This window comes from Eufriesea mexicana, unplaced genomic scaffold (genome assembly GCF_001483705.2).
Source record: "Eufriesea mexicana isolate 0111107269 unplaced genomic scaffold, ASM148370v2 scaffold592, whole genome shotgun sequence".
In the NCBI taxonomy this organism is placed as follows: Eukaryota; Metazoa; Arthropoda; class Insecta; order Hymenoptera; family Apidae; genus Eufriesea; species Eufriesea mexicana.
This window is the reverse complement of record NW_016908735.1, coordinates 253,284-266,123: the sequence shown is the minus strand read 5'-3', so window position 1 is coordinate 266,123 and position 12,840 is coordinate 253,284. Positions and strand designations below refer to the sequence as shown.

At 25.8% G+C, this 12,840-nt stretch overlaps 1 protein-coding gene across 1 annotated transcript; it reads right to left on the bottom strand.

The window, feature by feature from the left end:
- Positions 1-1,736: 1,736 nt before the first annotated feature.
- CCHa1 (neuropeptide CCHamide 1) lies at positions 1,737-12,285 on the bottom strand. Its single transcript, XM_017897631.1, has 5 exons — positions 12,207-12,285; positions 2,976-3,011; positions 2,591-2,840; positions 1,839-2,019; positions 1,737-1,763 (listed from the first exon to the last, which is right to left on the bottom strand). Exons 1-5 carry the CDS (start codon positions 12,283-12,285, stop codon positions 1,737-1,739), a joined length of 573 nt encoding a protein of 190 aa, XP_017753120.1.
- Positions 12,286-12,840: the final 555 nt, after the last annotated feature.

The following is a 12,840-nucleotide window of genomic DNA, read 5'->3' as shown; positions in this document are numbered from 1 at the left end:
TGGTGCACAAAAATTAATTTTTAATTGTATGGCTAAGGTTACCATATTTCATTTATGTTTAAATATTCCTTTATTGTATTTTAACTGCAATTTAAAAATTTCTGTAAATTTTTCTTTGATTAAGAATTAAATAATATTGATTGGGTTTTATTCTCCTGTTATCAATGGTGGTTAATACAGATTGCAGTTTTACCTACATCAGATAAAAACATTTTTAAGACATAAATTTAGTACCAACGTACTATTAATGTTGCTATATTATCACAGTCGAGTTACAGAATGAACCTACCATTCATTGTATTTTTGGGTCACACGTTCTGTCGTATCTAGTGCCATCTAGAGACAATCATTCTAAACTCATTCCCATTGTTACCAATTGAGTGTAAAGTAAGTTTACTGTGTTCATAGATCAGGATGAAATACTAAATTCTAATATGTAATTATAAATAAAGATACAAGACAGAACATCGTATAATTACAAATGAAAGACGAAGTTCTATACTTTCACTTGAAATAATTGCTTTATTTTTATAAAATAAGAGATGAATTAAGAATTAAGAGAAAATTTTTAAAAATTAAAAAATTAAACAGCGAAGTAAATCCTATAGAATTCAATTGAGGATGTATTATTGATTTAGAATTTATTATAATATTTAGAAAATATTATATTCTATTGTTCAAATTATATAAAAAATAATATATTTAATCATCTTAAAAAAGAATTTAGAATAATGTAAAAAATAAACAGTTATTTTTAATATTTTGTATTTATATTGTTTATATTAGGGTAACGATCTAGCAATAAGCATAATGCATGTAATCAATTGAAGTTCATACGTCTAATTTTATATGTATAATATAATTATTCCGAATTGATCACTAATTGACCTGATTCCTTCCATCAAATACATATTCCCACTATTAAATAGTATGAAATTAGAATATTTTAACATACTTATTGTTAGACTATTATAGAAATTTAATAAATTATAACTCGAATTTTAATTTTCAAAAAATCTATGACTTATTAAATTTATTATTAATAATTATTAACATCGCTACTTGCAAGTATTCTAAAGTTATAAAAAAATGTATGGTAGACGAGAAAAATGCTAATAAATTATTGCTTCTGCTTTGGATTAATTACCTCAATTGACATAATTCTTTAAAAGAAAAAATATATTTTTTAAAGAAATAGCAAATTGAAAGCCAAGTAATAATTTCATTCTAATTTAAACTTTTTAATAATTTCTATGAAATATCTTTCAAAAATCTGAAGTCTCTTTGACGTTATCAGAGAAATAAAATAAATTCGTTCATTATCATTAATATTTTATTTATTGTTATTTTTTATTTTATATTCTTCTACTTATTACAAACATTATATTTAATACTAAAATGAAATGAAAGTTATTACAGGGGGTTCGAGTGGGAAACGATTATTTATTCGTCCTATTACAGTTCAAATTAAAATACTTAGTTTGTTACTGAAAAATAGAAAAGTTGTTCTTGCATGTATCGTGATGAAAATTTGAATCAACTATACACGCTTTCCAAAGTGAAAACCGAAGCTTGTACATTGAACTTTCGATAGGACAGTCGCTCGATTTTTATTCGAAAAACCAAATCTCTAATGGATTACTTGAAATTTTAAACGATACTCTGAATAGTTCAGTTACAATACAGTTATGACAATTTCTATTTTACATTATGTTTCACAGCAATTCTCCGTTCTCTTATTCGAAGTTACCATTTGTGTCGCTCTGGAAATGAAAATAAGAAAATTATTAAGAATACGTAGCACTGTTTATGGTAATTACTCGAATTATTCGATTTACCAGAAATTTAAACAATTCTACATTTTGTGGTTTACTGCCATGCTGATTGTCCTCGTTATTCGATATCATTAGTATATCCTGAATCTCTTTCCTCTCGTCGTTGATATTTCCTGTCAAATCCTGGGCATCGTTGGTATGTTTTCTTTTACCCTGATTCATGTCCTCGTTATTATTTTGATCCCTGTAATAGTTAATTAGTAGTATAAATTAATAGTACACATTATAATTATAATACCTTTTATAATAATCGTTGGTTAAATCAGATGAGAATAATTATTTATTTATATATTACAGTAATTACAAAGTTAATATATTGAAATAATACTAGTTAATTTACAAATAATTAATTACTATATTGGAATGGTACTAGTTACTTATTAAACAATTAGTTACCATAAATAGTACTAGCACCAGTTCTTTATTAAATAATTAGATACCATAGTAAACTAGTACTGTTTATTTATTAAATATTTAGTTACTGTTTTAAAACAACACTGGCAATTTAATAAATAATTATTAATAAATATCCTGCAATAGAAGAAATTTAAAGGAAGTTTGTTTATCTATTTTTATCTCATTTATCTGAAAATTTTCTCATTTTCTCATATCTTTCCAATTATTACTACACCTATCCAAAAATAATTAAGATTAAAGTCTAAATAATAAATTTGCAGTATAAATTTACAATACATGTTCTTTCGCAAACTAATTGTAAGTCGAATATTTCTTATTTATTACATAATCTCTCTTACCGAATGGATTCGTCGTTGATAAGATGTGCGTTGAGTTCAGCGTCGTCCCAATGTTCTGGAAAACTGGTTTTTATCTTGAAAAGTCTGTCCCATCTTCCTTTATACTTGTTAGACACCAATGGTCGACCAATCAGGCGGGAAAGTATGAACTGTTCTTTCGTCAGTGGTGGTATGCCTTGTTGCATTTCGTTCACTGTCTTTGATGGAACTAGGTATGCATTGTTATGACCCCCACTACGTTTACCATGACCTGCAATTATGTCATTTTGTGAGTTTGTTAAACAGAGTATTTAATAAAAATATAGTACTTCATTTTCTGTTTTCAATTTTATTATACTAACAAATTTTATTACATTTCCTGATTAATTGAATTTGAATTACGTACCTCCCCAACACGAATGTCCATAGCTCAAACAAGATCCTGTAACAAGTATTTCATAGTTAATATAATAAATAATTTCTTATTTCACATGTAATTTAAATAATAATCGAGGAAATTAAATTTTTCAGTCATCCTATGTATGTTAATTAAGCATACATTAACTTCGTAGAATATTTTGCCCAATCGTATTAAAAGGATTATGCTAAAAACGTAGAAAATTATTTTTATTTTTAGATAAAATTTAAATAGCTGTTAATTACATTTGAAAATAAATGAAATTGCTATTTACGTATTATTTAAGTATGTAGGTTTAAAGTTTATAAAATGTTTGTATTCAAGTACATTAAGAAGATTATGCTGTTAATATAGTTAATCATATTTGTTTTTTAAATACAATTTACGTGACAATTCATAGAAAGAATATCATAAAGTCTAACAAATATTTCATTGAAATTAATTTGGTTTAAAAAAAGGTAAAAATAAAATAAATTCTTCCCAGTTTCAAGTTACAGGTTTTTAAAAATTCGTATAATTTATTCCCACATTTGTATATATTCGAACACCCAATATCCAGTTATTCTAAAATTAAACGTCATATGAAAAAATGTTACTTTTATTTTCGATTTATTTTTCTGTATCAAATTAATTTCCTTTCGATTTATAGTATCTTGAACATCACGGTGTAAAATAAAATAATTATATTTATTAGTGTAACAATAGAATAATTTTTCATATTTACTAGTGTAATAATAGAATAATTTTTCATATTTACTAGTGTAATAATAAAATAGTTTTTCATATTAAGTAGTGTAAGCTGTGATATACGAGGCATTTCGATATAATCTTTATCTTTATCAATATCTCCATGAACAATTTTAATATTTTTAATAGTTTTTTAAATATTTAAGATAGTTCTAGTAATATTAAATAATTCTTGCAGTGCAATTTTCAGTTTGTTTGCTCTTATAATGGTTCAGTGAAATCTCGATTAATTTCACTGGTTTCCATTTGCAAAATCAATACACGTTTACCATTTTGCAGAAATAGATACGAAACGCTTTCCCATTATACACTTCCGGCTTTGAATTTTTCAGAACCTCTTTTGCGCTTCATGATAGCAAACAAAATTGTTTTCGAAAGATGTGGGAAAATTTTTATTCGTTTCAACATTTACCAATAAGTATTTTAGCTCGAGAAATGGAAATTTAAATTCCATAGCCTTCCGAGTTTATAATACGAAATGTTTTGACAAATATAAAAATATTTTGATGGTATATTTAAAATGTTATATTTGAAAAGTCACTTACGTCGTGTTATTTGTTAAAAGTTATTCTGTAAAAATTATTTTCTCTGGGTTGTTTGAACGAAAAGCTATTTTATACGAGGAGAAGTCATTTCTACATAGTATGTCACGATACATCTGGGAAATTTGACTGCCATTCTGTCATTCGGTGAATCTTAACATTGCTTTTTGAAATATCGTGAATTCACAGGAATCGATTGTATATCGAGTGGAATTTCCATTCAAATTTCAAAGTTCTTTGTAAATTTGACTACTGTTCATAATGTCTTTGGTACGTACTCGAAGTACTAGCCAGGACATTTTACAAAATGCAGTCGTATATAATAATAAATTAATTTCACAAAAAGGAATATATTAATAGGTTAATATTTTAAGTAAAAAATCACTATAAAAGTTAATCGAAATAAAATATTTGTCTTTACTCCAAAACACTTATCATCCTAAAATAATTAATACGTATTTAATGACAGATATTTAATTTTTATTCCAATTTATTTTCTTTCTTTATTTTTTATACCAACTCTAAAATTATGGTAACTCTACTTCTCTATAATAAATCTTGTTCTTCAAACAGCTTTGAATTTTAATTAACATATTTATTTTCAAATCTAAAATTATAAATTAATCAAAGAAATAATTCATCAGTTCCAATCAGAATATTAATGATAAAATAATTGAATAAAACAATCGAAAGATAGACGAAATATATTATTCTCCTTACATATAATATTTCTCTACATAATTTTTGCTATTAATTAATTAATTTGCTTTATAATACAAAATATTATATTTTCTTCTTCACTACCCCATAAAATAATGCTTCCTCACTGTTCCATAAAATAAAAACTTCCCAGAATGATCACTTATTAATGATAAAATAATTGAATAAAATAATCAAAAGATAGACGAAATATATTATTCTCCTTATTTATAATATTTTTCTATACAATTTTTGCTATTAATTAATTAATTTGCTATATAATACAAAATGTTATATTTTCTTCCTCATTACCCCATAAAATATAAATTTCCCCAAATAATCACTTAAAAAAAAAATTACTTATTGAATCTCGTCAAATGCATTACGTAGATTAAGAAAAAATTCCGCAAAATTTATGAAGGTATGTTACGTTAAGTAGAGTCAACCACTAACCACAGATAACCATATTAGGTGCACCTAATAAATGGATGATACGATGTGTGATATAATGGGGAGCGATTTTTATTCCAAATTTCATCCTGTATAATAATCTTAGGTGGGAGGATCTCGTTAGAATATTCTAAATTAACTCTGAAACAATGCGAGTGTAGCTATCTACGTTGATGAACTAGGTTAATTAAAAATTCAACAGCGTCTTCAAGTAGTTCCTGCACGAAAAAGTTGAAAAGCTTTACATAATTCATTCGACTCTATTGAAGACGTAACGCACAAAAATACGTACATTTTTCAGCACCAATGAAATCTTCCTTCGTATATTACGATATAGATTACGATATAGAAATTACGATTACGATCTAGATATTAATACTTCAACATTGTGTGTTGTTATATTTGCATAGACTTTCAACTTCCGGTATAAAATTCGGATAAAAATAAAATTTCGACGAATGAATTTTATCGACTTATAACGATTGACTGTTTGAACATGACCTTTATATGCTAGGTACGCAATGAATAACGAAAATTCAGCAGTACAATATCGCGGGGTAAATTGTTGAGAATAAATATTAAACCAATTGTTAAATAATGCAAAAAATTTTAACGCATATCAATTTTTAGACACTTTTGCCTTTTAATTTTTAATTTTCAATTTGAGACTTTGATTTTGATTTTAATTCTTAATTTAATTTTTAATTTTCTATTTCCAATTTTAATTCCAATTTTTAATTCAATTTTTCATATTTATTTTAGCAGGTGTGCAGAAAATGTTATCATAAAAATTTTCGGTATAATAATAATTTTTCAACGAGATTAAAGACATCCTTTATGGTGTTCCCGGCGTATCTGTTCTTCGTTACTTAAAACGTGTCTGTCGTATCGGATATAGTATTTACGTATTTCGAAAATACTTGTTGCACAAATGACGAAATTTATTTTATAGCTTCGTGGAAAGCTTTTCACGCTATAATTTTACACTTATGTAATAATCATGCGAGAAGTATAAACGTATTTTTAATAAATGTTACAGATGTAATAACGTAATATTACCAACTCGATTTACATCACACTTCGATTATTTTACATGAGATAATTAATATAGGTATTAATGGATTAAAATTTTTAACTAATATTTAGAAACGAAATTCTACATATTACGTGAATTTGACGAAGAATTAAATTAAAATTGTGGATGTTGTTAAAATTGTTCAATTTTCAAAAATTCAGAATTTTACAAACAATGTTTTCATTTATCGTTTACACCCAACTCCTTGCAAATATTTTTACATTACACAGTCGATTTTAGTTCTATTTGTTTAAATCACATAAACGAGGAAAAGAAGAAGAGTGAAGAGAAAAGAAAATAATAAAATTTTGCAATATTTTAGTAATTTTAATGTACGAATTTTTTAAGAATATGTAATAATTATAAGAATATTATATTATATATTTTATTATTTTATTATTTTATATTGTATATTTTAGTCATTTAAATGTCCGAATTTTCCAAGAATATGTAATAATTATAAGAATTTTATAAGAATATATAATAATTATCGAATCAGTGAGAAATTCATAAGCTTCTTTCCCATCGTATTTCGGTAGCAGATTTTTAAACGACATCGCATTCAACGCGATAAATTCTTGAATAAATGGTTGAAATACAAGTGTAAGGCTAATGGCACATACATATGGGATATACGAATTGACTCGAATATTGCACGAAATACGTTCGACTGATACATCTGTAATCCAAATGCACATGCAGAGGAAAGACACGGGTGGACAACATCGATTTCCATATCTAGTTGCATCAGCAGGTGACAAAGGCAACAATTGGTTTTCTGATTTCACTGTTCATGACGGACCACCATCGTTCTTTTCCTTTCTCGTACCCTTACACATCGTCTTTGAATCAGGGATGTACATTGGTAACATGATCGACGCACTCTCTTTATTCTCGCTATAGGACAGCCTTTGGACACGTAGAGAAATATCAGAACGCATAGAAAGTACCACAAAGAGGCAACTCTGGTGTGCGAACTTCTAGTAAATTTACTGTATTACTAATAAAATTACTTATAAAATAAAAATAAGAATACCAATAAAATTATTTAGTCACTGTACTTCTTTTAATTATTAACGCAAATTTTAGTCGACTTATTGCATTTCATTCTTGATTAAAATTTTTCATAAATTTATCGTGCTTAATTACTAATAAAATTATTTGGTCGATTTACCGTTTTTGATTATGCATATAAATTTTAATATAATTAATGTATTTTGTTATTAATACCCATTTTTAGCCAATTTATTTTATTCCTTTATTTAAAATAATTTTTGAAAGAGATTTGAAGAGGGTTTGAATTTGCTAATGAGAAAGTTTGGTATCTGGAATGAATGTTACTGTGATTAAAATTGTGAAACAAATTGAAGAAATGATATAGCTTTTTAATTTAATTTGTAATATCGAGATTAATTATTAAAGGTGAAGTATTTAATGTCAGTAAGGAGACAATTACATAAAATATCATGGTTTAATGACACAAAAATAAACACAGTTTGAATGGTCAGATTTATAAATGTATAAATGTGCATATAAAGTATATTCACAATAACTCTATAATTTCATATGATTAGCTCGTCGATTTAATACGATGGGAATATAAAGATCGTCATATCCAAATATTTTAGCGTATTATTACTGTTGCGAATATTAATTCTCGTTTACCTAAACCAATTAACACCAATTAATTTTATAATACGAATATTGTTTATTATAAATATTTGAAAGAAGAAGCAAGAATGACAAATACGAATAATAACAATCTTGTAAATAATAGAGTGTTAGCATAACTAAATATATTCTTTATAACCTATCTTTTTTACGAAATGGTTTTTACTTGTTACTACATTATTTAATATAATATTTGAAGTACCTATTATTTATTTTATAACTATAATTATTAATATTCCACATATTTCCAAAATTCAAAAGGAAAGAAATCTTATTATCGATATTATTACATCTCGTATTTCTTTACTATAAAAAATTCTTTGGTATCTTTCCTTACGAAATAACCATATTACAATTCATTCCGTAGACATGTAGACTCCTTTTACCCCATATGCATGTGCTCATCTAAATTCATTCAGAATGAACATTCAACGAGATTTTTAATGACATGTAATTACAGTGAATTTATCATAAAAGCATATAAATCTTGTAATAGGAAATTTTTTAAATTTGACTTCCATTAATAAATAATTCAAAGCACAGTAATTCTCAATTTCTATATATACAAGAAATTACGTAGGATTTTTTCCAAATTTAATTCCATCTACAAATTTCTACAAATGTTAAATAAATTTGTATCATTTCTCACAAATTTAGGTGAGTATAATATACTTTATATAAATGCGAATTTTCTATATAATTTCTACTAATTAAATTTTCCCATCGAAGAAATAATTTTACTATTTATTTAAATTTTATTTAAATTTCTATATAATATATTAAAAATTCGTTGATTAATTTTCGTTGACAATCTAATAAGTTGACTTTAGTTTCCTTCCAAGAAGTGTCAGTTGTCTGTTTACTTAAATATCGATCAGCAAACTCACGAAGCGACAAAGCCCCGATTCCCTAGGATTAGCTGCAACAGGTTACTACCGCAAAACTGTTGGAACGCGTGAAGTTGCTAATCTTGTAATCTGTAAATGAGGATTCTCTATATATAATTAAAATTTAACGCGACCCAGGGATCGTTAGACCACAGATGATCCCATTACGAAGTTGCGCGAAGTTTGTTCACGTTATTATTATTATTGTTCATATTAAACCTCCTTAAGCCACCTATTCTCTACGTGTGCATTATGCATTTAATAACAGCCTCGACTGATACTTCCAACCAGGATTAATAACTCTGAGGAACTTGCGTGAAATGTCGAATGTTCATTTCTGGTCATTTGGAATTTTCATGTTTGATATTGCTGTCTTTATCACAGGGAAAGCATAAGTCTTATATCATAATTTTTATTTTTTAGAATTATTTTAGAATTCAAAAGATTCTTAAGTAAACCCTAATTTTTTAATATTTTTATATAGTTTCAGGATTAAATATGTACTTTTGGCAAGCTTCACGATTATCGTTTCAGAAATTTTTATTTTTATATTATTAATATTTCCTTAATTTTAATTAGGAAATTATTATTATTTTATATTAATAAATCCTTAACTTCTTAAGATAGTGCTGATTGATATCTTGCAAAAGTGGAATTAAAATGGAAGATGAATTAGGATTTATTAGAAGGAATTTTAAGTATAATTTAATTCTCTGATTTCTGAATTTTGCTTCGGGATTTATTTGATATTTCGAGTGTAAGGGAATCCTTTATGAGATCCTTTAATAAAACTGTAGAAGTTAGAGCATCGAAAAATGTTACGATTTTAAAGAATGGTGGGCAATTCGCAGAGTAACTCGAATTTAATGAATTAAAATATCTATGAAAGTTAAATGAGTTCTGTCCCATCTTTTTAATAACGAACAGAGGAATTTATAAGTTTGTATGCTGAAGTATTTTAATATTTGATGATTAAAAATGTGGTTTCATACGTCACATTGTTAACTACCAAAGTGTAACTGTCTATTAAGTTAAAGTTAATTATTTTTAATTAAGTTCTGAAAGAAGGAAGTTACATTATATCCATGTCCAAATTCAGTTTAAAATAGATTATGTGACGTGTTTTTGTATTATAAATTTTATAATCGTAGAACACTTAAGTATTGATATTTAAATAAATTGAAATTTATGTACATAAAAATTCTAATAAATTATGATAAAATATATTCATGTTTTAATAACTCTATTATTTTAAGGAAATTATTTTAATTCCAATGAAATCAATATTTCTTACAATCATGCATGATTTATAAAAAGTCTGAGAATATTTAATTTGTTAATCTATTTTTATTCTCTGCTTTCAAATTTATTAAAGATAAAGAAGTTGCATAAATTATTAATACCTTTAACCAATGTATTTGACTTCACTTGCAATCTTCGTGTGCAGACAAAATATAACAAATAACTTATTCCACGAATTCATCAGTAACTCATCTAAATAATTCATAACAATTTGTTCAAAAATCCACTAATCTTCAAGACTTTTATTAAAAAATATAAGACCACCATAATTTTATGTTCATGATGTTAAGTAATATAAAGAATTAATTAATTTCATTAACAGAACATTAAGCGTATTAAAAATAAATTTTAAAAGATTAAACAGAATATATATTAATTATGAAATTCAAGAAAAAAGAATTCCAACAGGAAAAGTGACAAAAGAGCGATCATGATGATAGATAGATTTTTAAAAGCTGTACGTGATGTATCGTATCTTCATTTAAATACAATATTCATGTGTGTGTATCATGGATTGACCTACATTTTGAAATATTCTTGTCACGTCTCGTATTTCCTTACATACATTTTCTATTTGTTATTGTAATTCTATTACATTATTTATCGAGCTAATGTACTCCCATAGTGATTCGTTTATTCGAATTCACGGTGCAACAATAAGATTTACTACACTATCAGTCGTGAATACGAAATCACAATTTACACTGAATCGATTAAATTTAAAACCTTCGTTAATTAATAGTGTTTTATTGCCCTCTCTGCAGTCACGGTATTATACATCTTTGGTTTCAGTGGAGTTGAAGAAAAATTTAAGAGGGATGATCGTGAGTAAAAAATATTTTGTAAACGCACCTTAAAAATTAAAAAATGAATAAAGTATTATTTCAATGAAATTTAATCATCTTTCTAATTTCCAAGTGTTTAATAACGAAATAAATTTTTATTTTTAAATTCATTTATTATAAATACAGGTTTCTTTAATTATCTCATTTAAAAATAACGATGACATAATTAAATATTCTATGTAACTCATCTATAAAGTAGTATTAAAAGAATACTGTTAATTAAGTAATCAAGGTATCAGTAAAATTATAGTACACAGAAAATGGCCTAACTTCGTTATCGTGATGCATCTTTTTCCTTTTATGGAATAAAATCTCAGTTCGTTTTAATAATTTTTCGAAAAACTTGCTCTACCTACGATGTGATTAATAAGTTTACAGCCGAGGAAATGCTGGTATACTTTTCGTTCTTGTAATTACTTTCTACCCTCGGAACAAGATTAATTGCGAGGATTCCTTGTTGTTGTTTGTTTGTATTCCCACATTATATTAGTAGGTATCAAACAGAGAAGTTACTTTTTAACACGATATTTCGCGGCTATGAAATGACGGAAAACCTTTGACCACTAATTCGTTCATATCGTGACGGTTTTTATTTTTTATTTTACATTAATTTTTGTTTAAAGTAAAAATTATTGTTACTGGCGAACTACATTATTAATATTCTTAAAATAAAAAATATTTTTTGAGCCATTGATAATTTTTAATTTAATATCAGGTTGACTAATAGATAGCTTTGGATTTTTGCAGTGGGTCCTAATTGGTAAACTTGGATTATACTACATTTTTGTTTTATACTTTGAATAATTTGTTTAGATTTATTAAAATAATTTACGTGACGACTATTTACACTTTTGAGAAAATTAATTATTTTTCAATCTCCAATGTCCGAAATAAATCGTTAAAAATGACTAAATAAGTAAAAGAAATGTATCGGTGCCTGTTATTCATTAATATATAAATAAATTATAAGTTATATAGAGTATACTGTTAAAAATACATACCAACTGCACAGCCCGCGAAACAAAAGATTATCCAGGTACGTATAAGAACCGTCACTGAAGTTTCCGAACTGATCGCCATGTGACTAGTGGTGTTCTGCATCAAAATAAATTCAATGTTAATTAAATGTTCCTTAAATATATAGCTCGAAAAAGTATTGAAATATTTTAATCACTTATATTACAGAATATTTCATTTTTTAACATTAAGCGTAAAATTGAATATTAATTATTAAGCATTCCATGAATTTTTACATATGGCATTATTGCGAAAGAAATTTTTAATATTAGTAATTAATATAAATAATTTTTACTTCCGTCGAAGGTAATAAAAATTAGAGAGAATTTATGGTAAATAAAATCTTCCTTTTCGAATGCAAGTATGCAATCGATATATTAATTCATTTGCAATTAATTTTTCATTTGTTTATTCTAATTATTAAAATTATCGCGTGTATTTTATATAATTTAACAAAATAACAGAAACGAAAGATATCGAAATGTACTTCGCTCAATTTTCAATAATATTGCGAAGTACCCTATGATGTATATTCTTCGTGTAAATGAAAGGAAAAATTTGGAATTTTATAAATATCTGTTTCCAAAGCTGGAAATCAGAAAAGAATTTATTTAGCAG

Coding starts and splice junctions, on each gene's coding strand:
- CCHa1 (XM_017897631.1), bottom strand. CDS start 12,285: ATGGCGATCAGTTCGGAAACTTCAGTGACGGTTCTTATACGTACCTGG. Junction 3,012..12,206: donor TTTCGCGGGCTGTGCAGTTG/GTATGTATTTTT, acceptor TACTTGTTACAG/GATCTTGTTTGAGCTATGGA. Junction 2,841..2,975: donor TGGACATTCGTGTTGGGGAG/GTACGTAATTCA, acceptor ACATAATTGCAG/GTCATGGTAAACGTAGTGGG.